Genomic DNA, 26708 nt, shown 5'->3' with positions numbered 1-26708 from the left:
GTTATGCATTTTTCTGTTCTTGTGAGTTTGAAAAGCTGTACAAAACTTTGAGGTTTTTCAATATTAGGAATTCAAATGAACAAATGTATAATACAAGAATAAGAAACTTGTCCAAAATTATAACATTTTTTGATAATAATATGTATTATGCATGACTTACCCTAATATACAATTAGACATCATTCAAAGATTAATTTGACAAGATAGAACAATACAATAATTTTTTATTTATAACTTATTAAAACAAAAGTGAAAGCCTATTATAAAGCTTTGTAAATCATGAACTTTCCCAAAGCTAAGCAAGTTTCTGTCCTATTCCAATCAGTATTTATTAAGAACAGAGTAACTTCTAATTTCCATTATGACAGTACAGAACTCTTGACTGAGCAACATGATTAGTATTTTGGAAAATGTAGTCCATGTATTTAAATAATATTGAATTAATGATTAGGTTTTAGTTTTGCTTATGCCATTCTGTGATGTTTAAACAATTAAAACTGAAATAATCAACAGTGATCTACTGAAAACATTTTCCATTAAGCTTACATACACAAGTAGGTTAATGGAAGTGTAAAATTAACAAAAGTACCAAGAACTTCAACTTCAGTGAACTGTTGTTAACACCAAGTTAATTTACAGTTATAAAATACTTATACGTTTATGTTATTATATGTATCAAACATTTACCAGTAATAATAAGTAGTATAAGCCATTTGCTGATCCTTTCCTTAACCACCTTGAAGTTTCTGTTTCTTATTATAAGAGACATTAACTAACAAAATTACAGTAAAAAAAAACAAAAACAAATATACAATGGTCATTAATCAAGTAGTTTAATCTCTAAAAGTTAAAAATACATTATGTCCTTCAATTATGACAAATATTAAAGCATTGATCATAAACTGTACAATATGCACTTGTATACGTGTTTTTCTTGTTGCAAAGCCACATTAGGCCAGCTTCTCTGTTCACACATGGGAATCACTCTCCCTGATCTTAACATTATAAATCCAGACTTACTGTTGTCCCAAGGAAATGCATTTGTACAACTCTTACAGATTACTGACTACTTGCTACAGAAAAGTGTCAAATATTTTACAAAGCTTTATCTTCTACATGCATTGGAGCCTTACAAATCAAATACACAAAGTATCAAGAATTTTAATAATATTAACATTCAGCAATCTAAAACAATCACATTTACTGGAAAACATCAAAACATGTAGCATAACTAAAAGTATGAAGCTGCAGCAGGCAGAGGTTCAATAACTATACGTTTCCAGTACGTTCCAGCTCCCATTGCCTATGACTTTGGTACTGATAATAGTATGATTGTGAATCTCGCCAAAGCCGGGAGAGCGAAAGGTCTACGCAAATGAAATTAACATAAAAATTAAGAAATATAAAACCAATTCGTAAACATAAATAATCTTTCCAATGAAGAAGTCTCTAGTTCAATAGTTGTTTGCTAGTATATAGAGATGCCCTTTACTTGGTTCTTATTTGAAACTTATTAACTTTACCGAATTAGCGTTTACAAATTTACACTCTTATTAGTCTTACCATTCGAAGGCCAATTTTCCTCGTTTTTTAAAAAAACTATCCCAGTATGTTTCAGACGCAAATTCGGTGTGCGATTTAGGAAGCAAATTCATGTTCTCCAGTCAGCTTCCTTCACCTAAACTAATAAATTACTTAATTACTAATATACATGAATCTCGTTTGACGAAACTGTGAAAAATATCACATTGATGCATTATATACAGCGACATCTATAACAAGTCGGGTAAAAAGAAATATATAAAAAAGATACAGCGAAAGAGCGCGCGTGTGTGTGTTTTCTTATAGCAAAGCCACATCTGGCTATCTGCTGAGCCCACCAAAATATCGAATAACGCACATTTCTAAACTCTACGAATAAACTTCTTGATTCAAAAGCTACAACTGTCGCATTTGAAATAACTGCTATTTTTAACCTTGTGAAACTAGTATAAAATATATATGTGGTAAGGTACATTTAGATAAAGATTGCTTAGGGCGATGTACATTTGTTTTGTTTGAATTTTGCGCAAAGCTACACTAGGGCTGTCTGCGCTAGCCGTCCCTAATTTAGCAGTGTAAGACTAGAGGGAAGGCAGCTAGTCATCACTACCCACCGCCAACTCTTGGACTACGTTTTCAACCAACGAATAGTGGGATTCACCGTGACATTTTAATACCTCAATGGCTGAAAGGGCGAGCATGTTTGGTGCGACGGGGGTTCGAACCCTCGATCCTCAGATTACGAGTCAAGTGTCTTAACTACCTGGCCAGAGTGAAATTGGTAAAAACTTCATCTGAGCAATACCATTTAATTTTGAAATGTATGTGAAACAGGTAAATATACCGGTGTTTTACTCTTTCAGGTCGTCTGAGTGGGACAGACCAGCAGGTGTATGATTGATATATTTGTTAACCCTGATCAAAGTGATTGAGAAGAGCATCTATCATATGGTATGATAATGAACCACGCAGATGATTAATAATTAGTTAAATTTTCTTCTAGTATTTGGATGGAAAGTACAACTTTCTATGGATTTGATCTATGATTCTCCTTCCTTTACAGAATACTACAGTATTCACAGTGATATATGTAGAATGTATTAATTTTACACTGGTTGTCACATGCGAGTTCATGTAAGAACATTTGGCTGAAGTGGACATTTGCCAAAACTCAACAGAGAAGTTAATTAAGACAAAACAGTAATAGAATAAAATTCATGTTTGACAAAAGGGTTGAGTTATGAATTAATGGACACTTCTAGTAACTGAATGACTTATCTAATGCCTTAAGATCCCACGCAACGGTACATGGAATACTCAGAAGTAGTGTGGGCACTTCTTGTTATGCAGTGAGGCAAAGTTTAGTTAGTATAGATTGAGAAATATAGTACAGAAACAAGCAGCTTATGGCATCTATACAAGCAGTTACGTATGTGGATAGACATGTCGTACTGTTGATGGTAACAATCAGGATGTGGATTTCAATGTATAATGCTGCTAGTGATCACTAGAGCTTTGAGGCAGCACAATTTTCGAACTACGCATGACAGATAGTCTAGAAGCCATCAATGTATAATGTGCCCTTATGTTAATGTGTGATAGAACTTATACCAACGACATGTAGTTATGATATTTAGTGTTGATGTCGACACTGCACAGAAGAACAAACAACCTAGACAGAACAAATTCCAACAGGAAACTATTGTTATTCCTCTAAAGAGGATAGCTCTGAATGTCAATGGGCCTCTTTCATAAACTGTAATTGGTAAGTGCTGGTCTTTGTCAATTACTTCCCTAAATATACCAAGGTTTATCTTTTGGTTGATACTTTAAATGCAGTTCATATGTCATGATGAAATACTGTGTAACCGAAATCTATTGTCTGGTTACTAAACAAATATAAATTTTTTGGCAGGGAAATTCTGCTACTTGTGATTTATGGCCTCCCTGCAGTGGATGAGCTATAGCGTCCAAAGGAATATGTGGAATGACTGCAGTCTGTATTGACCAATGTATGCGAGTTTGCACTCCAACAGTTAGGCAGAAAAATGTAAGAATAAAAAAATATATAAGTTTCAGTATAGTGACTGGATGTGACTTTGGTGCATGTCAGTGACTCAAAATCAAGCCAGTTTCAGCTGGATGGGTCCGCATCTAGTGCTCTGACAAAATTGTCTATTAATATATGAGATATAGCAGTTGCATGGCATGTGTAAGTGTATAAGACATGTTAACAAGATGGGATAGTACGCTACTAAAGATTCTCTTGTACTGATTCACTAAGAATCAGAGCAATAACGAAATAGATGACAATGAGAGTGCTGTTTCACATAATCTCTGTTCAACCTATGAGAAGAAGACAGTGGAAACATACTTCTAGTTATGTACAGCGATCCAAATAATATAGCAGTTGAAAAGTCACTGAAGAGTTTTAGTGGTTGGCACAAGTGGATAACAGTTTTGTCATTAAGATTAGGATTAACTACCCGACCAAAAGCTTGGATGATCATTTGGTTAAAAAAGAAAAAGTAATTGATTTCAATTTAATAATTATTTGAAATTGTTAAGTTATGTATGTTTCTGTCTGACGTGTGACTGATGTCTCGTCGATTTTAACAGTTAGCAATATCTTTTTAAGTATTCAAAGAAAACAAAGTTTGATATTCGATTTTTAGCCACTGAATAACAAAAAATGGATGTTTGTAAGTTCATAAACAAACAAAAAGGATTTTTGTTTTTTAGAAAAAATGAAGCAGTCTATTTTCATTGTTCTGTTTCATTATTTGAACAACAAAAATGAACTAGTTCATTGTTCACGTTTCAAATACTAAATAACGAAAAACGAACAAAGAACAAATTTGTTTTTCTTTGTTCGTGTGTTGTTTTTTAATCACGAAAACGAACTGGTTTCTTTTCCATTTTTTGGATAGCGGAAGATAAGTTGGAAGCTAAGTTTTTGACTAAGGAGACATGAACAACGTATCAATTTGTCTTTTCATTGTTTGTTTTCTGAATAACGAAAAACTAACTACTTCGTTGTTTATATTTTAACTACTGAACAGCGTAAAACGAGCAACAATACAGTTTGTTTTCCTTGTGTTTTTTTTTCAATAACGGAAAACAAAACGATTCTTTTTGTTTTCAGCATTTTTTGAGTAATGAAAAACAGTTTTTAGTTTCTCAGTTTTTAAATAAGGAAACACAAATAATGAAAACGTTTTTGAATGAATCAGTTCGAAAAACGAACTCTCTTGTCTTTCGTTGTGGGTATTTCGAATAAAGAAAAATGAACTGGTTCTTTTTTGGATTTTAAGCTTTTGAGCAATGGAAAATACTAAAGTTCGTTTTTACTTATGTTTTTCAACTTTCAGGTATCCGTTGTTTCAGTTGTACCTGTTGAATCTGTTCCATGTTGATACTCAATAAAGACTTTGAAAGATTTGCATTTATCTGCGATGAATTTTTTTTAAGACATACTGAGCAACTGACATTCTTATGAGCCTTATCCGCCGGTGCATATCACACAGAAGATTAATCTGTCTTCATTTAAAGCAGCAAACATTAACGACAGATTTTGAGGAGGCTGAAAGAAATCAAGCAGATACTTTCGTTTTGTTTTGTTTTTTTAACATGAAATGCATTTTATTTCTTCCATCTTGGTTAAACATGAAGCCACTTGGTTTTCCCAAATAGAACACTTCAGTTTATTAGTGTAATTATTTTACAGTCTTGATTTTACTTATTATTGACAAGTAAAATAAATAAATACATAAAAAATACATTAAAGTGTTCAAAGAATACAGAAACAAACATTGATATTCAACTTTAAGAAAAGTAACACAGTGTTACTTTAAAGGTTAGAGATTTCTTAAATGGACAGTAAAGAAACCTTTATTACAAATGCACAAGTTTTGATAATCCTTTGTCATCATCAGGTATAAAAGCTTACATTTGTACAAGTTTACCTTCTACATTTCGAATAAAGATTCCTTCACCACCTATCCAAACTGTGTCCTCGTCTTCAAATGATGCTAATTCATTCCATTAAATAAAGTAATATTGTATCAGTTTCTCAAAGCCTCAGCTTAGTGTGCTTTATTAGAACCATACAAAAGCGTTGATTCAATATTTCTTTAAAGTCAGATTATATAATCTGAAAGTATTAAAATAACAACATTTACAAGAAAAATGTCCCAAATTAAAGAAAAACAGAATATAATTGTTGTTACGTAACGGTAAATTATATAAAATGTCAAATACATAACTACAAATTACCTTGCCAATCCCCCCCGCTAGTACAGCGGTATGTCTCCGGATTTACAGCGCTAAAATCAGGGGTTCGATTCCCCTCGGTGGGCTGAGCAGATAACCCGATGTGGCTTTGCTATAAGAAAAAAAAAAAAACACACACACACACACTTTGCTAATAGTCTCATCTGACAACAATGAAGCAAAGTAATGAAGTAATCTACTATAAAGTAAAGTGTGTCCAGTGAGAACAAAATAAAAACGATCGTATACTTATGATTTCATAGCCGTTCCTTAGTGTCGGCCCGGCATGGCCTAGCGCGTAAGGCGTGCGACTCGTAATCCGAGGGTCGCGGGTTCGCGCCCGCGTCGCGCTAAACATGCTCGCCCTCCCAGCCGTGGGGGTGTATAATGTGACGGTCAATCCCACTATTCGTTGGTAAAAGAGTAGCCCAAGAGTTGGCGGTGGGTGGTGATGACTAGCTGCCTTCCCTCTAGTCTTACACTGCTAAATTAGGGACGGCTAGCACAGATAGCCCTTGAGTAGCTTTGTGCGAAATTCCCAAACAAACAAACAAAAATCCTTAGTGTCGTAGGGCTATACAATTCATTAATTTTACCGGTAACACCAGTATCAAAAACAGCTTAAATTATATTTGCTCGATACGTTGTTGAAAATGCTTTTAAAGACTGATTTTCTTGGGGCCATCTTCAAATTTGTATTGTCAAACTGATCAAGAAATTAATCATACTCGTATTCCAAATGAATCACTTGAGATTCAATGCTCGTGCCTTGTTTTAACGGTGTTGTTTTAATGGATGTTTAGAAAGTGAACTGCTGAATTAAGTTTCTCTAGAGTTGAAAAAGTAATCACCACATATATTAAATATTTATGTTCTCTTTTAACCTGTACTACCTGGTGTTTTTTGTTTTTGAATTTCGCGCAAAGTTACATGAGGGCTATATGCGCTAGCCGTCCATAAATTTAGCATTGCAAGAGTAAAGGGAAAGCAGCTAGTCATCACCATCCACCGCCAACTCTTGGACTACTCTTACCAACGAATAGTGGGATTGACTGAAACATTATAACGCCCCCACGACTGAAAGGGCGAGCATATTTGGTGTGATGAAATTGGAACCCGCGACCTTCGGATTACGAGTCGAGTGCCCTAACCATCTGGCCAACAACTTTGAGAAGTTGTTCAGAAATTATAGAAAGCAAATGTTCAGCCTGCATGTAAATAACAGTCTTCTCTTCTCATTCAAATTCCTCATGTAGCACTTCTCGTGAAAAGTCAAGGTAAATGTAAGTGTCTTGGTTGAATGTCAAGAAGGTGGCATAAATGAAAGTCCAACTGTAACCAATCAATACACTCTGAAGCGATTTGTTCCAGGCTATACAAAAGCGAGCGATTCTTAGATTCGTGGTAATTCCATTTAGGAGACTTAATGAAAAACCAAAAGATACACTTAATAAATGACGAGTAGCGTGTATAAAGTTACAGAAATGTTAAACAAAGAAACATTTCTTAAAATGTCCTAAATTGTTTTTCATAGGTATACTGTATTAGTAAACCTAAATACCAAATATTTTTATATAAATGAAAATGGAAGCACATAGGTTTGCGTAGTCACTGAATAAATGTACTGTATTTTTGAATAGCTGTGATAAGTAACATGCATCATGTTAAAATGAAGGCAAACAAACACATAATATTTAAAACTAAGTTTAATTAAAATTAGGTGTTCCACTCAAAGGCCAAATTTGATTAAAACGCAGTTTAAAATTTATTATTCATAAAGTACTTTATACAGAATAACTCCACTCTGGAGACTACTGAATATATCTAACACCTTCATGTAAATATAAAGATAAATCGAGTCTAGAATACAAGTGGGTCTAGGTTGAATTTACGAACGTGGCCAGTAATCAGAAATTGGACGACCAGTAACTTTGGTAATCCAATCAAGATAACTTGAGACTCTGACATAAACACCAGGTACATCAGGTCTACCGCAGTCAATCCCCCACGATACCAGACCTGCCAGTCCATAAGTACCATCTTTCCTCCAGCAGGTTAAAGGGCCACCTCCATCTCCCTGTAGTAACAAAGAAAATGATTATCATTATATTGTTCTTTAAGAGTGGTTAGTTCAGAAAGGAACACCGAAGTCAAAATAATTTTTGAAGTTAGTTAAGCAATACAATAGCTTGTTACATAAAATGATAAGTGTTAGGGGAAATCCAACCGAAAAAAGAGGAAACATGCCACGCAAATATCATGTAATGTTATTAAAATATATAAAACAAAGTTAAAACGTTCTCTACAGGATTCCGGACATAACATCCATTTCATTTGTTTATACAACAGAAAACCCCACAAATAGTTCCAAAATGTTTAAATGACACCATGGGGAGGAGTATGTGGTCAAACTTAAAGAAAAATCCGAAGAGACGTAGACTTAGTAATTCTCAATAGACACAAGAGGTCTGAAAAACCAATGCTATCTTTACTAATCTTTTCACTGCTGTATTTATTTACTTTGATACTTCTAAACAAGAAGAAATCGTTTTAAAGAAGAATATTTTGACACCCTCTCCTCACCTTCACTACTACCAAGAAGGACAGCAGTGTCCAGCTAACCACGAATAATTTATGATAAGGGATTGACAGCCGTTTTTATATCATACTAACAGCTAAGAGAGCGAGGATTTGAACCTAACTCGCTAGTTTCGAACATTCAGAGCCAAACTGCTACACATGAAGTTAGAATATTAGTTGTGCTGAATGTGCGACAAAATATTACTATATTGCTATAGTGGTTGCGCTGAATCGCAAACTTGTCCAATTTCAATCATTCTCACCCCTATTTCTGCTGTAAGTAAAACGTGAATAAAGAAAAACGAAACAAATATTTAAATATACGATGTTAAACCACCAACACATTTCTTCTAAGTCTTAAGAACAAAAATAAAAGAAGATTAATTTGCTTGTTTTAATCAAGGGCCGCGATTATGTCTAAGTTTTGTCGTTCTTGTTTCCTTCTTAGTACAAAAAGAAAATTACAATGTGCTATTCCCAATGTTCATCGCAGGGAAACTATCAAGATTTTAACATTGTAAACTTACTGATGACATTTAGAGTGAATAATAGTAACATTTCCTTAACGAGTACAGAATACAACAAGTCTGTGTATTATCAGAAAGAGACGCGTTTGTTTGTTTTCTTCAAAACTAGCAACAACTGAATTTATAAATTTAAGCACTAGAAATGTTACACAGAACTAAGTGTTACTCCCAAGATCCAGCTTTTAATATCTTATAGGAACCAGAATACATGGAAAGTTTGTATACAGATTGTACAGAGGACTTGTTTTGTTTTCTGAAAATGTTATTCGTCCAAAACATGAAGTAAATCATGCTTGAAACCAGATGAACGATACGAGAATAACACGTGTTTTAGATCATCTGAAACAGTTAATTAAAATGGAATCAGTTACACTAAGCTTTGTTTTAACGTAATTTTATAGAGCTATATGAAAGTCCTTCCTTGTGCCATTATTTAAACGTAAGAACCTAATAAAATACAGCCAACATTAAGTGTAGTTAGGACAACGTGCGGCTTTACGATTGCTTGGAAGTCGGAAAGTTCATTCGAAACTAGCTCTTCAGAGTAATAGATCTGCGATTCGAAATATTCTGACTGAAATTAAGTCTTAAGAGATGCTGTAAATAATCCAACTATAATGTTCTTAAAACAAAAAATCTTAATAAATATCTTACATTTTTTATTAAATGCACCACCGATTTTAAGTTGGTACATGATCTAAAAGTGGTGTTATCTACTCCTCAGTTGCAAGTTAAATTTGACTCCTTTGAAGACAAGTATTTAGCCAGGAAAGAGTTGTATTTAAGTTAAACTACAAGCTGATAACAAATTGGTATTCTACTAATTATTAAACACCACTCTCGACGTGTAGTTTCTCAGATCTAGTTATTATATGCACATAGGGATGGGGTATTAAAGGCGTGGGGATTTTAAAATTTAAGATTTAAGTTTATATCAGTTTTCAAAAATAAACACAGAAAAGAATACCGTGGTGTTACACAGCATGGGGCACTACTGATAAGTTTTAAGACCAACTACTAATACTGCGTGCGTGTAACTCACCTTGCAAGAGTCGGCGTTACTTTCTCCACCAGCACAGATAAAGTTTTCGTACAAGACGAACCATTTACTTAACCTAGTTTTTCTGAGAAGCTCCTGACACCTATCGTTAGTAATAACAGGCACGTGGACTTCCCTTAATACATTGGAGTACGAACCATTTTCTATTTGGAGAAAAATTTGAACATTGTTTATTTATTTCTATGATAAAGCAAACAAAAACGCCACTTGAAATACCTTGAGATGGTAATCATACTTGTTTTAAGCAAACATGGCGATTATTACTTAACAACCCTTGCCTTCTTTCCGCTTGAAATATCAGACTTCTTATAAAATAGGTTAAGAAAACTTCATGTTCTTAGACTAAAGGATAACTTACTGTAGGCATTCTTTCCCCAACCAGTAACCACACACTGAACACCTGCAAAATGTTCTCGATTATTTGGTAAGCAGATAGTGTCAATGTGAGGACCAAATAAAACTTTAGCTTTCAGTTTCAAAACAGCAATGTCGTCCCACAAGTTTTTCCTTTCATCATCATATTTAGGATGAATGTAAATTTTTTCCACTTCATAATCTTCATGCTTCAAGAACTCATTGGTATTTTGGGTGTCCCATTCTCCCAGTCTTACTTTCAAGGGAAAAGCATTTTGAAGCCTGTGAAGAAAAGTATTGGGTTTGTCTAATTAGGAAATATGTTATAAAAAGGAATGTCTAAAGGTTTCAAACTGGTAAATGAAGGACACTATACGGCTTGAATATTGTTATTACTATACAATAACGCCAGTTTAAGACCCATATAAATTTCAATCGCTATATTATCTTTGACTTTAGTATCACGTTCAGTTTGAATTGAGGAGAAACAGGAAAGATGTCTACGCGTTAAATAAGAACCAAATTTATCGATTATTTGTAGGCAGTGGTATGAATGATTGACCGTTATTGTTTCACGTGTGTACTTTCTTTTATCATAATTTTATTATAAAGTAGACTTAGCTATAGGTTTGTACATAAAACTACGTGTTTTTAGGTTGTGTACACCCTCTTGGTTCGACATTGCGTGGTGGTTAGAGCGCTCGACCACAAATCTATAGATTTGTATCCTTAATAATAACAACAACAAAAGCCCGTCCCTTTTAGGGTGCACCTCGCTGGTACAGCGGCAAGTCTACAGATTTATAACGCTAAAATCAGTGGTTCGATTCCCCTCGGAGGGCTCAGCAGGTAGCCCGATGCGACTTTCCTATAAGGCCCAGTATGGCCAGGTGGGTTTAGGCGTTCGACTCGCAATCCGAGGGTCGCGGGTTCGAATCCCTGTCGTACCAAACATGTTAGCCATTTCAGCCGTAAAAGTGTTACAATAAGACGGTCATTCCCACTATTCGTTGGTAAAAAGAGTAGCCCAAGAGTTGGCGGTGATGACTCGCTGCTTTTTCTCTGGTCTTACACTGCTACATTAGGGACGACTAACGCAGATAGCCCTTGAGTAACTTTGCGCGAAATTAAAAACCCAAATAAACAGACTCCCCTCTTAGAGAGATTTCAAATACTGTAACTTTAAGTGGTGTAAAACTATTATAACAATAGCAAATTAAATAAACCGTGGCATAGGTTATTGTAAAAGAGTCATTTTATAAGGAAATGTTGTATTTATTCAACAGCAGTAACATAATGGGGACTGTTGTTATGGGACTAGATGTGGACCATCTGTGCTCCACTTCACACATGTATTGAAATCCAGTTTTAACGGTATAAGCACTCAGATTTACTGTTAAGCCAGTAGGTGGCACAACGTATTACGGAAACATTCATATATATATATATTAGGCTGAACATGCTTCCTTCATCATTGAAATTATGTTACAAATGTGCGGCCCGGCATGGCCAAGCGCGTTAAGGCGTGCGACTCATAATCTGAGGGTCGCGGGTTCGCATCCGCGTCGTGCCAAACATGCTCGCCCTCCCAGCCGTGGGGGCGTTATAATGTGTGGTCAATCCCACTATTTGTTGCTAAAAGAGTAGCCCAAGAGTTTGCGATGGGTGATGATGACTCACTGCCTTCCCTCTAGTCTTACACTGCTAAATTAGGGACGGCTAGCACAGATAGCCCTCGAGTAGCTTTGTGCGAAATTCCAAAATAAACAAACAATACAAATGTGTATCATTCCTTCGGTGCCGATGAGTGCAAGTTACAACAAACTGGACTAAATTAATTACGAAATAATTGTTGAAAGAGTAGTAAATACGAAAACTTGTTAAAATGACTACTGAAAGAGAAAGCAACAGTAAAGACCAATTTAAGAGCGTATTAACTTAACTTACGTAAACATGTAAACACAATGGGCTACAGTAAGTAAGTGATAACTGTCTATAAGAACGGCACCACACTGGAAGATGTTAACTTTGCCTTCGACTTTCAATACAGCTCCCTGGAGAGAAAGTAAAATTAGAGAATATATACACATGTATATTGCATTGTATAGACAAGCATTTCAGAGGGAGCAAGTTTACTGTGGAAGTAAGAATAATGGGTTTTTGAAAATTATAATAAACAGGTCGCAAATAATTTATATTAGATAAACCTGAATAAGAAATTAAACCAGTTAATCGTCTTATACAATTTTCGAAGCAATGAATGTTCACCTACAGGATGATTAAAAACTGTGTTAATATTCTTTTAACAGTTCCTCCAAGATTCAGAAATACTCACAATACGTTTATTTCAAGTAAGAATTAGCCACAGAAAAGTTAATAACACATGTTCTTAAGCTTTCGTTTAAAACAGAATTTATTTTTCAAGTGGTTGTTTAGTCATTGCTTAAATACCGTATTTTACGCCGTGGAAAACGTACCCTAATTTTGGAAAGACAATTCTAAAAACAAAATATTTTGACTCAGTAACCAACACTTTGACGCAGCCTCGACTTTTTTTCAACCTACTGAGTAAATACAGTCAAATATATCATATTCTTCACAGTATATTGGCAATGTTAGTTAAATGTTTTATGAGGTTACGATTTGTACGACAGGCTGTTTTGAGTAGACCCTAAGTTAACCTCTTGCCTTAACCAATCACTTTTGTCTTGGAAGACACATGGGGAATTTAAGGTATTTTTAAATGACTTACAAGACGTAAAATATGGCATTCCTCCCCCTTACCTGCCAAGGCCACTCTCCAAACTCAGATAGATCTTTACCATTAGGACTCAAAATACGCTTGTTGATTCCATTGACGTTTCTGAAGCCACATTGATGAGTATATGGTTTTACTGTGGACGTTTCTGGTGCAATACAGCATACGTGAAAAGGACCACACCCACTTGGACCTTCTGGACCTAGGCGTGCAGACTGGAAGAAATGTTAAAATTTAAGCTTAAATACTGCGATTTGTTGTTCTGTATTCATACGCAGATTGAAAAAAAAAAAAAAGGTATATTTAAGCATGTATGCGAATAATCTTTGTTATAATTGGTATTTTCAATGTAAAAAGACACCTTGCGAGAGATGAACTTTATGGCCAGGTACGAGACCTTTAAGGTTCAATCGAAATTATTACTAATTTAGAAAACTGCTGAACACGATCAGAATTATTTATAATTTAAGATTTCCTTTACCCGAATTTATGTTGTTAGAACGTACTAAAGTTTACATACTGAGCGGCATATCACAGCTAAATCGTTAGTGTGTATGTGTGTGTTCTTATAGCAAATTCAAATAGGATGGGGGGGGGTGGAGAACTTCAAACTTTGGATTTACTGAGCTATAATTCAACAAGCAGTAACTAACAGGACTTTTCCAACCTGTTGGTATTATAAATATATTTTAAGAAATATGTATTTGAAAAATAATGAAATTACGTAATAAAAATCTGGTGAGATAATGGATATGAGAAAAAGTTTATATATTTAACAATAAAACTGTTTCATAATCTATAATTTTTAACAGTAATTTAGCATTTCACTACATCAAGCCAGGAAAGTAAGAATACATAAACATCGTTCGCAACTCAAATCATAATAATAAAATTACGCTAGTTTCCATCTTTCATGAGCTTTTTTTTTCATATAGTAAAACCACCTCTGGCTATCTGCTGTGTCCACTGAGGGGAATCGAACCTCGGATTTTAGCGTTGTCAATTTAGACTTATCGCTGTCTCAGTGGGGGGATATCCTTAATGACAGACAAAAGTTAAATGACTTCTTGACCAATATTAACACCCTTTCTCACGAGATACGCCACATAATTAATTCTCATTTTATCTTCAACAATAAAGTCTCCCAGTGGCTCGGCAAGCCTTAAAAATTACAGTGCTGAAAACATAGTTTAGATACTCGTGGCATAGTCGGTTCATTGTGTAGCTTTGCTCTTGGCAACCAACAAAATAAGGAATTTTGAGAGTAAGTTTACAAAAAAAAAAAATTAGACGATTAGGAAAAACAGGGATATTTTACAGAATGTCGTTTATCCCACGTATCTTTTTCTTTAATTGGTAAAGTTTTTTTTTTTTTTTTAAGAGTACTATTTCTTGGCCCGGCATGGTCAAGCGTGTTAAGGCGTGCGACTCATACTTTGAGGGTCGCGGGTTCGTATCCCCGTCGCGCCAAACATGCTCGCCCTTTTAGCCGTGGGGGCGTTATAATCCCACGAATGGTTGGTAAAATAGTAGCTCAAGAGTTGGCGGTGAGTGGTGATGACTAGCTGCCTTCCCTCTAGTCTTATACTGCTAAATTAGATACGGCTAGCACAGATAGCCCTCGAGTGGCTTCGTGCGAAATTCAAAAACGAACTATTTCTTTTCTTAGGTTGACTTACCAAATCAGGTTCTTTGGAGGCTACCATTTTTTTCCTAGGGTCGAGTAAGCCAGAACCATCAATGATAATATTATCGTCCTTACATAAGTAATAAGGTACACACTCGCAGTTACCAAAACCAGATTGGGGGTTGCCAATTCGACTGCTAATACCACCATCATCATTATCGTTGCTTGAACCACCCCAGATTGGCCAGTCATCGTCTTGTGGATAAGCCAACGTCGTTCCCAAAAGGAAAGCCACCACCAACAACACTTTCATTGTCTATTGCAAATGGGGAAAAAAAATGCAACCATGGTTTCATAAAACTTACACCTACCAACGAAGTAAAAATACTTTTAAATTAAAAAGTATAGATATAAATAACTTCGTGAAATACTAACGATATGTTACAGATAGACATTATTAAACAGTTTTGCCAGCTCCGCCATATTAAATATAGTTTTCTTCTTGTTTTTAAAACTTAGCTAAAAGTTAAAGACACAGATTTGGATTGTTTTGAATTTCGCGCAAAGCTATCCGAGGGTTATCTGCACTAGTCGTCTCTAACTTTCCAGTATAAGACTAGAGAGAAGACAGTTAGTTATCACCACTCACCGCCAACTGTTGGGCTACTCTTTTACCAACGAATAGTGGGATTGACCGTCACATTATAACGCTCCACGGCTGAAAGGGACGGCTAGCCCAGAGAGTCCTCACGTAGCTTTGCGCGAAATTCGAAACGAACCAAAAAGCAAGAACGTAGCTATTTAGAGTTTTTGAAAGACATTTTAAAGTGAAAATATTCAGCGTATGTAATTTTAAAGAAGAGTCAGTATTTATTAAAGTTCATGGTTAAACGTCATCATGAAATATGCATAATATTAAATGTGTATTTGAAGTAATAGGTTAGTTCTGTCACCACTAGAGCTTTATCAGTATGAAAAATATTTAGGTTTGAGTGAAATATTAGCTATTATCTAGCACAATAAAGACTGAAAAAAATTGTCCAGAAACATTTTTCTTTGAAAAGAATTTCGCTGTTCTTCCAGGTAAAAATACACATTTTAATATTTACTTCTACTATTATCGACAAGGTAAACTCCCTACCCTTCTGAGGCCAATATTATTAATTTTGAGCGTTAAAGATAATGAATGTTAACCGAGTATACACAGTTACCAACTTAAGCCTACAAGTTCTACCACAATAAATAAACTACTTATAAACAAACATTAAGACTGTCCTTTAGCTTTTCTTTTTATACTTGTCTTAACCGGTTCTGAGGTCATTATCTGCGTAAAGTTCCACTGGAAATGGTCCGTTTTTTCGCACTATCACGTGACAAAAAATGATTCTTTCTCCCCCCCCTTCAGAGAAACCAGCAATCCACCAACACAAATAGGTGTGACAACGTTAATAATATTCAAATCGAAAGTCCTGTACATATTATGCTTCGTCAACAAAGTCAAATAGTTTTCCAATAACATACAAACTCAACAACTGAGTAACCTAAATTTTTAAAACTTTTATATCTATTTTGGCAAATAATTGTAATTATGTTAGTCTTAGCCGAAGTAGGGACAGAAATTTTAATTGACATTGTTGTAACTAGCTTATATATATATCGCCCCCTACTTGTCGTTATAAAGTTTCATTAGTTAATTGTTATTATTTGTTTCCTTTTTATTAGCCAAATAATACCAACTGTGGGGCAAGCGAGAAATCAGTTTGATTTTATCACTCATCAAGATCTCTACCAACATACCTTAAAATGTAATTATATGTCCAAAGTAGTGAACCGGCCGTTATGTACATGTATAATAATACCCTCTTCGTTACACAAGTGAATTATTGGAACTTCAGATGGAAGAGTTCTGTGAGAGATTTAGAACAACAAGGCTCGTCATGTTATCAGTATGCCTGTCTGGAAAAAATTCATGTTTAGAATTCATGTTTTCTAAAAATTCTGTTTAGAAAAAATTCATTGAATGAGTGAAAACTTTCATTCTATAAACATGAATATAGCGATTTGGGCGGATTTATAGTTACAATAACATTTACTTTTTCTCATCTAATAGTGTGAAAATTTTTAATATTCAAAATTTTTAAAGGTTGTTTTAAACGGGAGATTTTTATGGCCGCCATTTTGTTTTATCACGATCTCTGCTATTTACATAACATAATGTTTTGGGACAACAAAGGACCATTTCAGCTGTCTTATCCTATAAACTAAACATATGAAATAAATAAATTTAAAATAATTTAAAGCTTATCATTCATGTAGTTATCAAACTTTTTCTTAAACTCTCATAAATTTACCATCTCCACAACATCCGAAAGCAACCCATTCCGATATAAGTTTTCCTTTATCATTTGTCAATGGTCCTACCCCATCCAAACATTTTGTTTAGCCTTAATGTATTCAATTGTTTGTTTGTTTTTGAATTTCGTCCCTAATTTAGCAGTGTAAGACTAGAGGGAAGGCAGCTAGTCATCACCATTCACCGCCAACTCTTGGGCTACTCTTTTACCAACGTATAGTGGGATTGACCGTCACATTATAACGCCCCTACGGCTGAAATGGCTAGCACGTTTGGACGACGGGATGCGAACCCACAACCCTCAGATTACGAGCCTTAACACGCTTGGCCATGCCGGCCCTTAATGTATTCAAGGGAATTCTTGCTGTTAATTTTTATATTTTTAGCCAACGTTTTTTTAACACTTTCTTTTTTTTCTCCTAATTTCTCTCCTATTTGACCAAATTTCTTGATCCAACGTAATCGTCTAAGTCTCCCATCGTACCAATCAATTTAAATTCTTAAATTTGTGATACCTTTATATTTTATTTCTCGTACCTTTTGTGAATCAACCAGGTTATTTTACTTGCAGCCATCCTTCTCTTTCTATAAAGAATATGTTTATCTTGAGTATCTAAAAAATATCTTTACATATTGTCCACATGTAATAAGTATCTCCAATTCTCAACAGGTAATTCTTGTCGCATCTCTTCAAAATTTGCTTTTTTTTCTCTGAAATTTGTAACTAAATTATCATCATTCCTGATCCTCACGTGGTTCAAAACATCAAACCTAATAGAACAATGATCAGTTGCACCCAGATGTTTTTCAATTTCCAACATCTCAACCATTTATATATTAGAGTGTGTGCGTGTGTGTTTTACTTATAGCAAAGCCAAATCGGGCTATCTGCTGAGCCCACCGAAGGGAATCGAGTCCCTGATTTTAGCATTGTAAATACCATACCATGGGGACTTATGGGGGACTTATATATTAGAAGTTAACAATAAATGTAAAATAACACTGAAATTTCCTTGAAAAAAAACATCTTAAAGAGTTTTCAAAAACCCTTTTCTTTTATGATTTAGGCCAGGTGGATTAAGGCGTTCGACTCATAATCCGAGGGTCGCGGGTTCGAGTCCCCGTCGCACCAAACATGCTCGCCCATTTAGCCGTTGGGTCGTTATAAGGTAACGGTTTATCTCACCATTCGTTGGTAAAAGAGCAGCCCAAGAGTTGGCGGTGGGTGGTGATAACTAGCTGCCTTTCCTCTAGTCTTACACTGCTAAATTAGGGACAGCCAACGCAAATAGCTCTCCAGTAGCTTTGCACGACATTTAAAAACAAGCAAATGTTTATGATTTTACTCCAGCATTTCACAATCTGTTTGTTTAAAATTAACATCATAACCACCCTTAGTAATATGCTTACTTTAAATAATTAGCACATATACCAAAATTAAGGTCGACTACTTTACACACTGAAAATCAGATATTTCTCTGTTTTGTTGTTCGACTAATAATTTGCTTCTGCATCGGTACTAAACATGGAGAAGTGTTTTTGTTTTGTTTGTTTTTTGGAATTTCGCACAAAGCTTCTCGAGGGTTATCTGTGCAAGCCGTCCCTAATTTAGCAGTGTAAGACTAGAAAGAAAGCAGCTAGTCATCACCACCCACTGCTAACTCTTTTACCAACGTATAGTGGGATTGACCGTCACATTATAATGCCCCCACGGCTGAAATGGCGAGCGTGTTTCGTGCGACCGGGATTCGAACCCGCGATCCACGGATTACGAGTCGAACGCCTTAACACGCTTGGCCATGCCGGGCCCAAACATAGAGAAGCAAGTTGGGTTAGTCTATTACAATAGCAATCAGTTCTCTTGGTCTTGAAAGTGCACGCGCGTAATTTATTTCAATGGACGTAGACAATATGGATATGAATATACTTTAATAGGCATTTTGTACAGTAAATATTAAAAACTCGTCGTAGAATAATATTATTAATTTATTTACCAATAATTAATGTTATGTGAAGCTTAGCCCTAATTTAACTAAACAAAAGTATAACTTGTTACTATGTTAATTTATTTCTTTATTGAATACAAGCTGTACTTCATAAAGGATTATGGGTGAAATGTTGTTACGCCTGAAATAAGTCGACTTACAAATTCCAGTGTATCCATTTTTTTTTTGTATTATTCTTGAATACCTAACTTTAGGCCCGGCATGGCCAAGCGTGTTAAGGCGTTCGAGTCGTAATCCGACGGGCACGAGTTCGAATCCCGGTGGCACCCAACATGCTCGCCCTTTTAACCGTGAGGGCATTATACTTTGACGGTCAATCCCACCAGTCGTTGGTAAAAGAGTAGCCCAAGAGTTGGCGATGGGTGGTGATAACTAGGTGCCTTCCCCCTGGTCTTACACTGCTAAATTAGAGACGGATAGCGCAGATAGCCCTCGAGTAGCTTTGCGCGAAATTCAAAACAAACAATTCCTGAGTTTAAAAAGTACTTTTGTTATACAGATAGTAAATTGAACGCAATTTTTTTTCAACTATAGATAACATACAGTAACAGTCGTTGTTGTTTTGTATTAAGCACAATGGGCTATCTGTGCTATGACCACCACGGGTATCGAAACCCAAATTTGAGTGTTGTAAGTCCGCAGACATACCGCTGAGCTACTGGGGGCAGTAACAGTCGTTCAGCATACAAATATTTTGTAACAAAGTTTAAATAATGGATATCAAATGTATGAAGTTAATATTTTGTGGCAGATATATTTTTTGTGCATGAGTACAGTAAACGCTACCAGATATAAAACTTCCAATCAGGTACAAATCACCCAAATTCTTTTACACGTACTGATTCGACTACACAAGAAGCCAAATTAAAAAAAAAAAATTCCTACGATGCCTTCTTACTCAAACCTATTAAAACAATTTCTCATAATGATGTCTTGTTTGTTAGCCAATTGGAAACTGTACTTTCCAATTTTCTGTTTACATTACAATACTTTATTAATATTAATATTTCCATCAGTACTAATCTTACGTTACGCCTAACATGTTTATTTTAATTATATGATACATATATAAAATATTAAAAAAATTCACAGAGATTCATGTAAATTTCAAATCTGCTGAAACTCTGTGATTAAGAGACGTTTTAATTGATTGTTAGGAAACAGATGTGTTTAACATAGTTTAGAGAGATGTAAAATACAACGCGATCAGTAAAAAAAGAAATATACAAGGTTATGTGAGCGAAAACAAATAAACCGAGAGTTGTTGTTTTGAATTAAGCACAAAGCTACACAATGGGCTATCTGTGCTCCGCCCACCAGGGGTATCGAAACCCGGATTTTAACGTGTAAGTCCGCAGACATACCGCTGAGCCACTGGGGGGATAAACCGAGAGAGTAGTGAAGTAAGATAAGTTATGCTACCAGTAAGAACAAAATATAGTTCTAAACTAAACTTTCTCAAGTATTATTAATATTCTAATAAAAATAAAATGGTTGGGACAATATCTTACAGAAATAAGTAAAGCCATAATAAAGTTGAAGGAAAAGAAATGTACGAGTATATCAAAACAGTAACAAAGTTAACCCGTAATAGTATAGTGTCAGAAGTAATCTACTAGAGTTTGGTTTGTTTTCAGTTTCGCGTCTCTAATTTAGCAGTGTAAAACTAGAGAGAAAGTAGCTAGTCATCACCACCCACCGCTTATATATTTACCAACGAATAGTGAAATTGACCCTAACATTGTAACGCCCACATGGGTGAAAGGCTGAGTATGTTTGATTGTGACGGAGATTCAAACCCGCGATACCCTCAGATTACGAGTCGAGAGCCTTAACCACCTGGCCATGCCGGACCGTCTACAAGAGCGTCCGCAGAAGACGACTTAAAACACTTAATACTTGTATTGCAAAACCAATTTGAAATAGTGAACTAAATATGAAATAAGAAGTGAAATATTCTTACAAGTTTGTTCCAATAAATTTGCAGATGCAATTTCACTGAAAATAAAATGATTTGTATATGTACACTGTAACGGATTTACTGCTATACATTATTTTAATATTTATGTTTCAGTTGAATATATTTTAGAAAGCAGTTGAGACAGACCCTCGCACAACAGTACATGAATTTGAAGGAAAGCTAACCACAAGCAAAACAAGCATTGCCAACCAACTGAGTGCTATTAGAAAGGCGAAAAAGTTGGATAAGTAGTTTCCGCATGAGCTTACTGAAGATCAACAAAATCAACCTGTCAACGATGATGCTTCAAAAATTGAACGAATTGAAAATTCCATCTTATTCCCCAGACCTTCTCCCTAGAGATTTTCATTTTTTTCAAGCACTTTGGCAACTTTTTGAACAATAAACGCTTTCTAAACCAGGTAGTTAGGAAGAAGCTTTCAGGGAGCTCATTGATCTTAGAAACTCTGATTTCTACAGCAGAGGCATAAACAGCATTGTTACACGTTGGTAAAAGTGTGTTGAAGCAAATGGTGCTTAATTTGATTAAAGCATGTTTTACAACACTGGTTTATACTTTTCCAACCTTCGCAGTTCAAAAACGACATTTATTTCTAAACAACCTAATACAATGAAACATTCTAACATTTTTATTCGTTACTTAATAAATCCAATAAAGATAAGATTACAATGGCTATTGTAGGAAAGAAGTAGTAGCAGAAGTAGTGAAATCTGTTAAGAATTTCTCAAGAATTTGTAAAAATTCTGTTCTAAACTGATAAAACATAACATTATTTACATGAATATTGGTACTGTTCTATTCATGGCACTTGCACCATTCACGTTATTTTCTGTAATTATACTAAAAAAAAAACAACAAAGGAACTGGCTGCTTAAGGTATCGTTTAACCTGCCAATGGAAAATACTTTTGTTCAGTATATTCAGCTTTACAGAAATCTTAACCGCGAGAAAGTGCGCATGACACTCTAGGTGAATGACCCAGTGCAATAGGTCGGGCGAATGAAATTTTGTTACTTCCATAGCTGATGTTCTGCGTTAAAACTACGCAAGTTATATGTATGAAAAGGTAATATAGAATTTATATTGAATAAGGGTAAAGGAAACATGTAGTGTGTCAACATATAACAGCAATAACCCTAAGTAGACGGTTTGACTCCATATATGCAAAAACGGCTCGTTTGGGTTGAGAAAATATTTTACATAGAAGAGCGAACAACGTTTCGACCTTCTTCGGTCACCGAAGAAGGTCACGTTGTTCGCTCTTCTATGTAAAATATTTTCTCAACCCAAACGAGCCGTTTTTGCATATATATTTCTCTACAAGTGGGTTTTCTCGACATCACGGTATGACTTTGTCCTTAAGTAATGACATATGTTGAGGAAAATAAGGCAAGATATATCATTTTCTATATACGGCCAGCAAACTGGAGAAGTCAAGGATTACTTTGGACGAGTTTTTGGTGTGGAAATAGTTACTAAAAAACCTTATAATCCCATTTTGTAAACAGAGCAAGTGTACATGGAAGTCCTAGAAAATATGATTCAATATGAGTTCCTGTTTGTTTTTTGATTTTGCTTCGGCGATTGCCTAGAGAAGTTGTTTTTATTTTGCTCAAGCAGGTAACACAGAATTAGCTTGCCATAGAAACGAACAGCGTTCGTACTTTGAAAAGCTCTTTTTTTTTTAGTTCTCACAATTTGTCTGTTATATTTGTGTAAATAAAGTGCTGTTTTGATGTGCTTTTTCATGTATGGTAAAATTAGATTCATTTAAATTTTGCTTAGCTGTCCTAAGACCTCCTGTTCTATGGTCTAAGTTAATCTTTTTCTTAGTTTTAAGTACCTTTCAACATACTAAATATAGTCTTGGTAAAAAAATGTTTGCATGTTTTGTAACAAACGGTGTTATTATTATTAAGAAGTAATATAAAAACACTTAGAACTGTAAACTAAGAGATGTATTTTATACTAAAAATCTGCATACCTAATTTGTATCAGACACCTGTAGAATGTAGCTTATAACAGATACCTAGTAGAGCTCATTGTTTAGCTTTCTGGTTAACTTTTAGCAAACATACAAATGTATAATTCAGTTAACTTTTAACAAACATACAAAACCTGTAGTTTAATTCAGTTAACTTTTAACAAACATACAAATGTATAATTAACCTCTGTATGGATTGTTATTAAGAAAATATTAGATAAAATATTTAAACCAAATTTTGTGAATGGAGAATTTAACAAGTTTAATAATAAATAATTTGTAAATAACACAAAAAGAGTCACTTTCAGGAACTTCCTTATAAGCATGAGACACTCCCGTGGTCTGTCAGGCTCTTAGCTTGGAACTACCACTCTGTCAGGCTCTTAGCTTGGAACTACCACTCTGTCAGGCTCTTAGCTTGGAACTACCACTCTATCAGGCTCTTAGCTTGGAACTACCACTCTATCAGGCTCTTAGCTTGGAACTACCACTCTGTCAGGCTCTTAGCTTGGAACTACCACTCTGTCACTCTATCAGGCTCTCAGGCTTGGAACTACCACTCTGTCAGGCTCTTAGCTTGGAACTACCACTCTGTCAGGCTCTTAGCTTGGAACTACCACTCTCAGGCTCAGGAACTACCACTCTTCAGGCTCTTAGCTTGGAACTACCACTCTGTCAGGCTCTTAGCTTGGAACTACCACTCTGTCAGGCTCTTAGCTTGGAACTACCACTCTGTCAGGCTCTTAGCTTGGAACTACCACTCTGTCAGGCTCTTAGCTTGGAACTACCACTCTGTCAGGCTCTTAGCTTGGAACTACCACTCTATCAGGCTCTTAGCTTGGAACTACCACTCTATCAGGCTCTTAGCTTGGAACTACCACTCTATCAGGCTCTTAGCTTGGAACTACCACTCTATCAGGCTCTTAGCTTGGAACTACCACTCTATCAGGCTCTTAGCTTGGAACTACCACTCTATCAGGCTCTTAGCTTGGAACTACCACTCTATCAGGCTCTTAGCTTGGAACTACCACTCTATCAGGCTCTTAGCTTGGAACTACCACTCTTTTTTCTTCTAAACCTTTGTTTATAATCATTAATTGCAACTACAGATGAAATCATTATATTTGAGGAATCTACCAAAATAATACTTTCATCTACAAGCTCAGAGTCAGCTGGGCCAGGCAACAAATACTTAAAGTTTTATTGGTACTTCAGAGTACTCCTTCTTGTTATCGATGGTACGTTTACTTCCAGGGCGGAGAATATGTGTTACAAAATTAAAAAACTCCACTAACTGCTAGAATAGTACAGACTTCATCTTCGTTAGAAAAAGTCGTAATTGAAAAGACAGACCATGAATTATTAATGGTCAATAGACATTCAGGTGTGTAAGTTGAAAAACAAATTATAACCATTCTGTTATGATCATTGCTTCCTTCTAAAACTACCTTTAGAAAATGAGTAATATACATGTTACCTTTGTCAAGTAATACTTCTACAAAGTTCATACGTGTTCGTGTCCAAATGTCTCGTAGAGCGTGTGTCTCTGACAACCATGAACTGCTCAGTCAACAGGCCTTACTGGGTCTCTATTTCAGTCATACCCTTTTAGCTCTACTGCCCTTATTTGTCTTATCTGTGACAATGAACAGATTAGGAAAACCAACGTGTACTTTGGGCCACTTTAATCAGAAATGCTTTGATGGCCTTTTCTTAGGGACATTCGATTAGTTACAAGTTTAGTACTTGCAATGGTACAATTTGTAGAGTTTCACCACTTGGGTGGTCCTATAGGCTTCTCCCCTAGTACACTTAAATTGCACTTTATACTTGAACTGTATTAAAAAGATGTTTACAAAAGTGCTTACTATTCTAAATCTTCCAATTTTCATAAATAGAAATATCACAAACAAATATTAATGCTGGGTACGTTTAATTTATATTTGTTATGGTGTTTAAGCTACTATCTCTGCATTTAATATAATGTTAATAATTTGATCTTGTTGTTGTTTTGAATTAAGCACAAAGCTGCACAATGGGCTATGTATACTCTGCCCACTACGGGTATCGAAACACGGTTTTTAGCACTGTAAAACAGCAGACATACCGCTGTGCCACTGGGGAGAATAATTTGATGTAGTGAAACATTTCAATTTTCCACATTTTAAAATATCTTGCACTAAATGTACCGAAAATCAACATGTACAACTGTGTTTTCTATAAGATATAGTACGGTCTTTCTCATCAAACATTCCAATGTTAAACTTTAAGTATTCTTTCTTTAGTATTAATGAAAATAATGGGTGCATCCAATTGTCCAATAACAAATCAAAAGTCAATTATCACCTCAAATTACAAAGTTCTAAAAACAGATTCGTTGTTTCCATTCACATATCATTTGTTAAACAATTGATTCACACTTATTATACAACACCATTGAATAATATCGTGTAATATTCCTTCACTCGTATGGAGCTACACATATGTTTTTATTTGGACATGTATATTGCTATATATATTTATTGCCTTTACGTGTAATCATAAACACTAATAGTTTTCAACAAACTGCCACCAGTTCTCACTCAAATTAATTAACAATCTCGGGTTACTTTTGTAAAGTTTCTAGTCAGTAACTATTACTTAGTAAAGTATTGTTATATGCAAACCACTAAAAATCGAACGTTTTTCTTTAGAAACTTCACGAAATAAACAATCCTACAGTATGGTCAGCTAAATGAAGACCTAATTCATTAATTATTAATTATTTATGCTGTAACTCTAGTGTGTATTTATATAAAAACACAATTATCTTCGTATATATTCAGAAGTTATATGCCTTGTAAATGTAATGGCAACAAAGACTTATTAAAGGCTATATGGTATTCTCTGTGTATCTTTCACTATTCTTCTAGATCTTGTGAAAATAATGTGACGCAAGACAAAATTCACGTAATATCAGAGAAAGCAAAGGTGACAAAGCCCATCTGACTCTTGCTGAAACTGTCGATGCATTATATTTACTGGCATCAGTCATCCTAAACTGTAATTAGCTGTCATAAAATATTCAATGGCTATTTATTTCGTTTTATGAAACTCTGCTTGACAGTGTGAAAAGAAAGGGCTAGAAAGCCCTTTACGTACTATTAGACTTGCTGTCAAGAATCTGTCTTAACTTCAGATGATTAAGAGGTAATCAAACAATGAGTTGAATACACTGCACGTTACTTCTCGGTAATTCAGAAGTTAAAGATTACATCACTCTTTCAGCTGAGAGTTCTCTGGTGGTATACTCTGTTGATACACTAGCATCAGTCATTTTAGCTTAATAGTAATCAAGTGGAAGTCCCACATTGTATTGTTAACATCACTTGATAGTGTGTAAAGTAAGGACTGACACTTTTTAGTAATCACTTGCATGTCTTAATGATTGTCAATAACTGCGTATGGTCGTTAAGCTGTCAATGTCATATTAGTTTAATGTTATAGCTGTGTCTCAAACCTAAATCTGAAAGTTCCTCCTTTGGCTCATTATGAACAACCAAGCAAGTTCCTTGAGTTCATTTTTCATATCTAATTACGTGATTGATTCAAGCACTGAATCCTGTAATTTTGATATCAGCCAATGGCTTGCCTGTTCCTGTATTTGTTTATTCGATGCCACGA

The 26708-nt window shown here is 35.1% G+C and overlaps 2 protein-coding genes across 2 annotated transcripts in view; both read right to left on the bottom strand.

Annotated features, from left to right (window-relative positions):
• LOC143251977 (eEF1A lysine and N-terminal methyltransferase) overlaps positions 1-1774 on the bottom strand; it is a 47009-nt gene extending 45235 nt beyond the window's left edge. Inside the window, exon 1 of the mRNA XM_076503412.1 lies at positions 1564-1774. Within this exon, the coding sequence (XP_076359527.1) occupies positions 1564-1655 (92 nt within the window). The 5' untranslated portion in view covers positions 1656-1774. The remainder of the gene's footprint in view (positions 1-1563) is intronic.
• Positions 1775-7555: 5781 nt separating this feature from the next.
• LOC143251976 (phenoloxidase-activating factor 2-like) lies at positions 7556-16009 on the bottom strand. Its single transcript, XM_076503411.1, has 7 exons — positions 15862-16009; positions 14773-15036; positions 13120-13308; positions 12283-12389; positions 10340-10617; positions 9964-10124; positions 7556-7891 (listed from the first exon to the last, which is right to left on the bottom strand). Exons 2-7 carry the CDS (start codon positions 15031-15033, stop codon positions 7703-7705), a joined length of 1185 nt encoding a protein of 394 aa, XP_076359526.1. The 5' UTR covers positions 15034-15036; positions 15862-16009; the 3' UTR covers positions 7556-7702.
• Between the last annotated feature and the right edge of the window lie 10699 nt (positions 16010-26708).

This window comes from Tachypleus tridentatus, chromosome 6 (genome assembly GCF_004210375.1).
Source record: "Tachypleus tridentatus isolate NWPU-2018 chromosome 6, ASM421037v1, whole genome shotgun sequence".
Classification (NCBI taxonomy): Eukaryota; Metazoa; Arthropoda; class Merostomata; order Xiphosura; family Limulidae; genus Tachypleus; species Tachypleus tridentatus.
The sequence above is the reverse complement of the archived record's forward strand: the minus strand, read 5'-3'. Positions and strand labels throughout refer to the sequence as shown.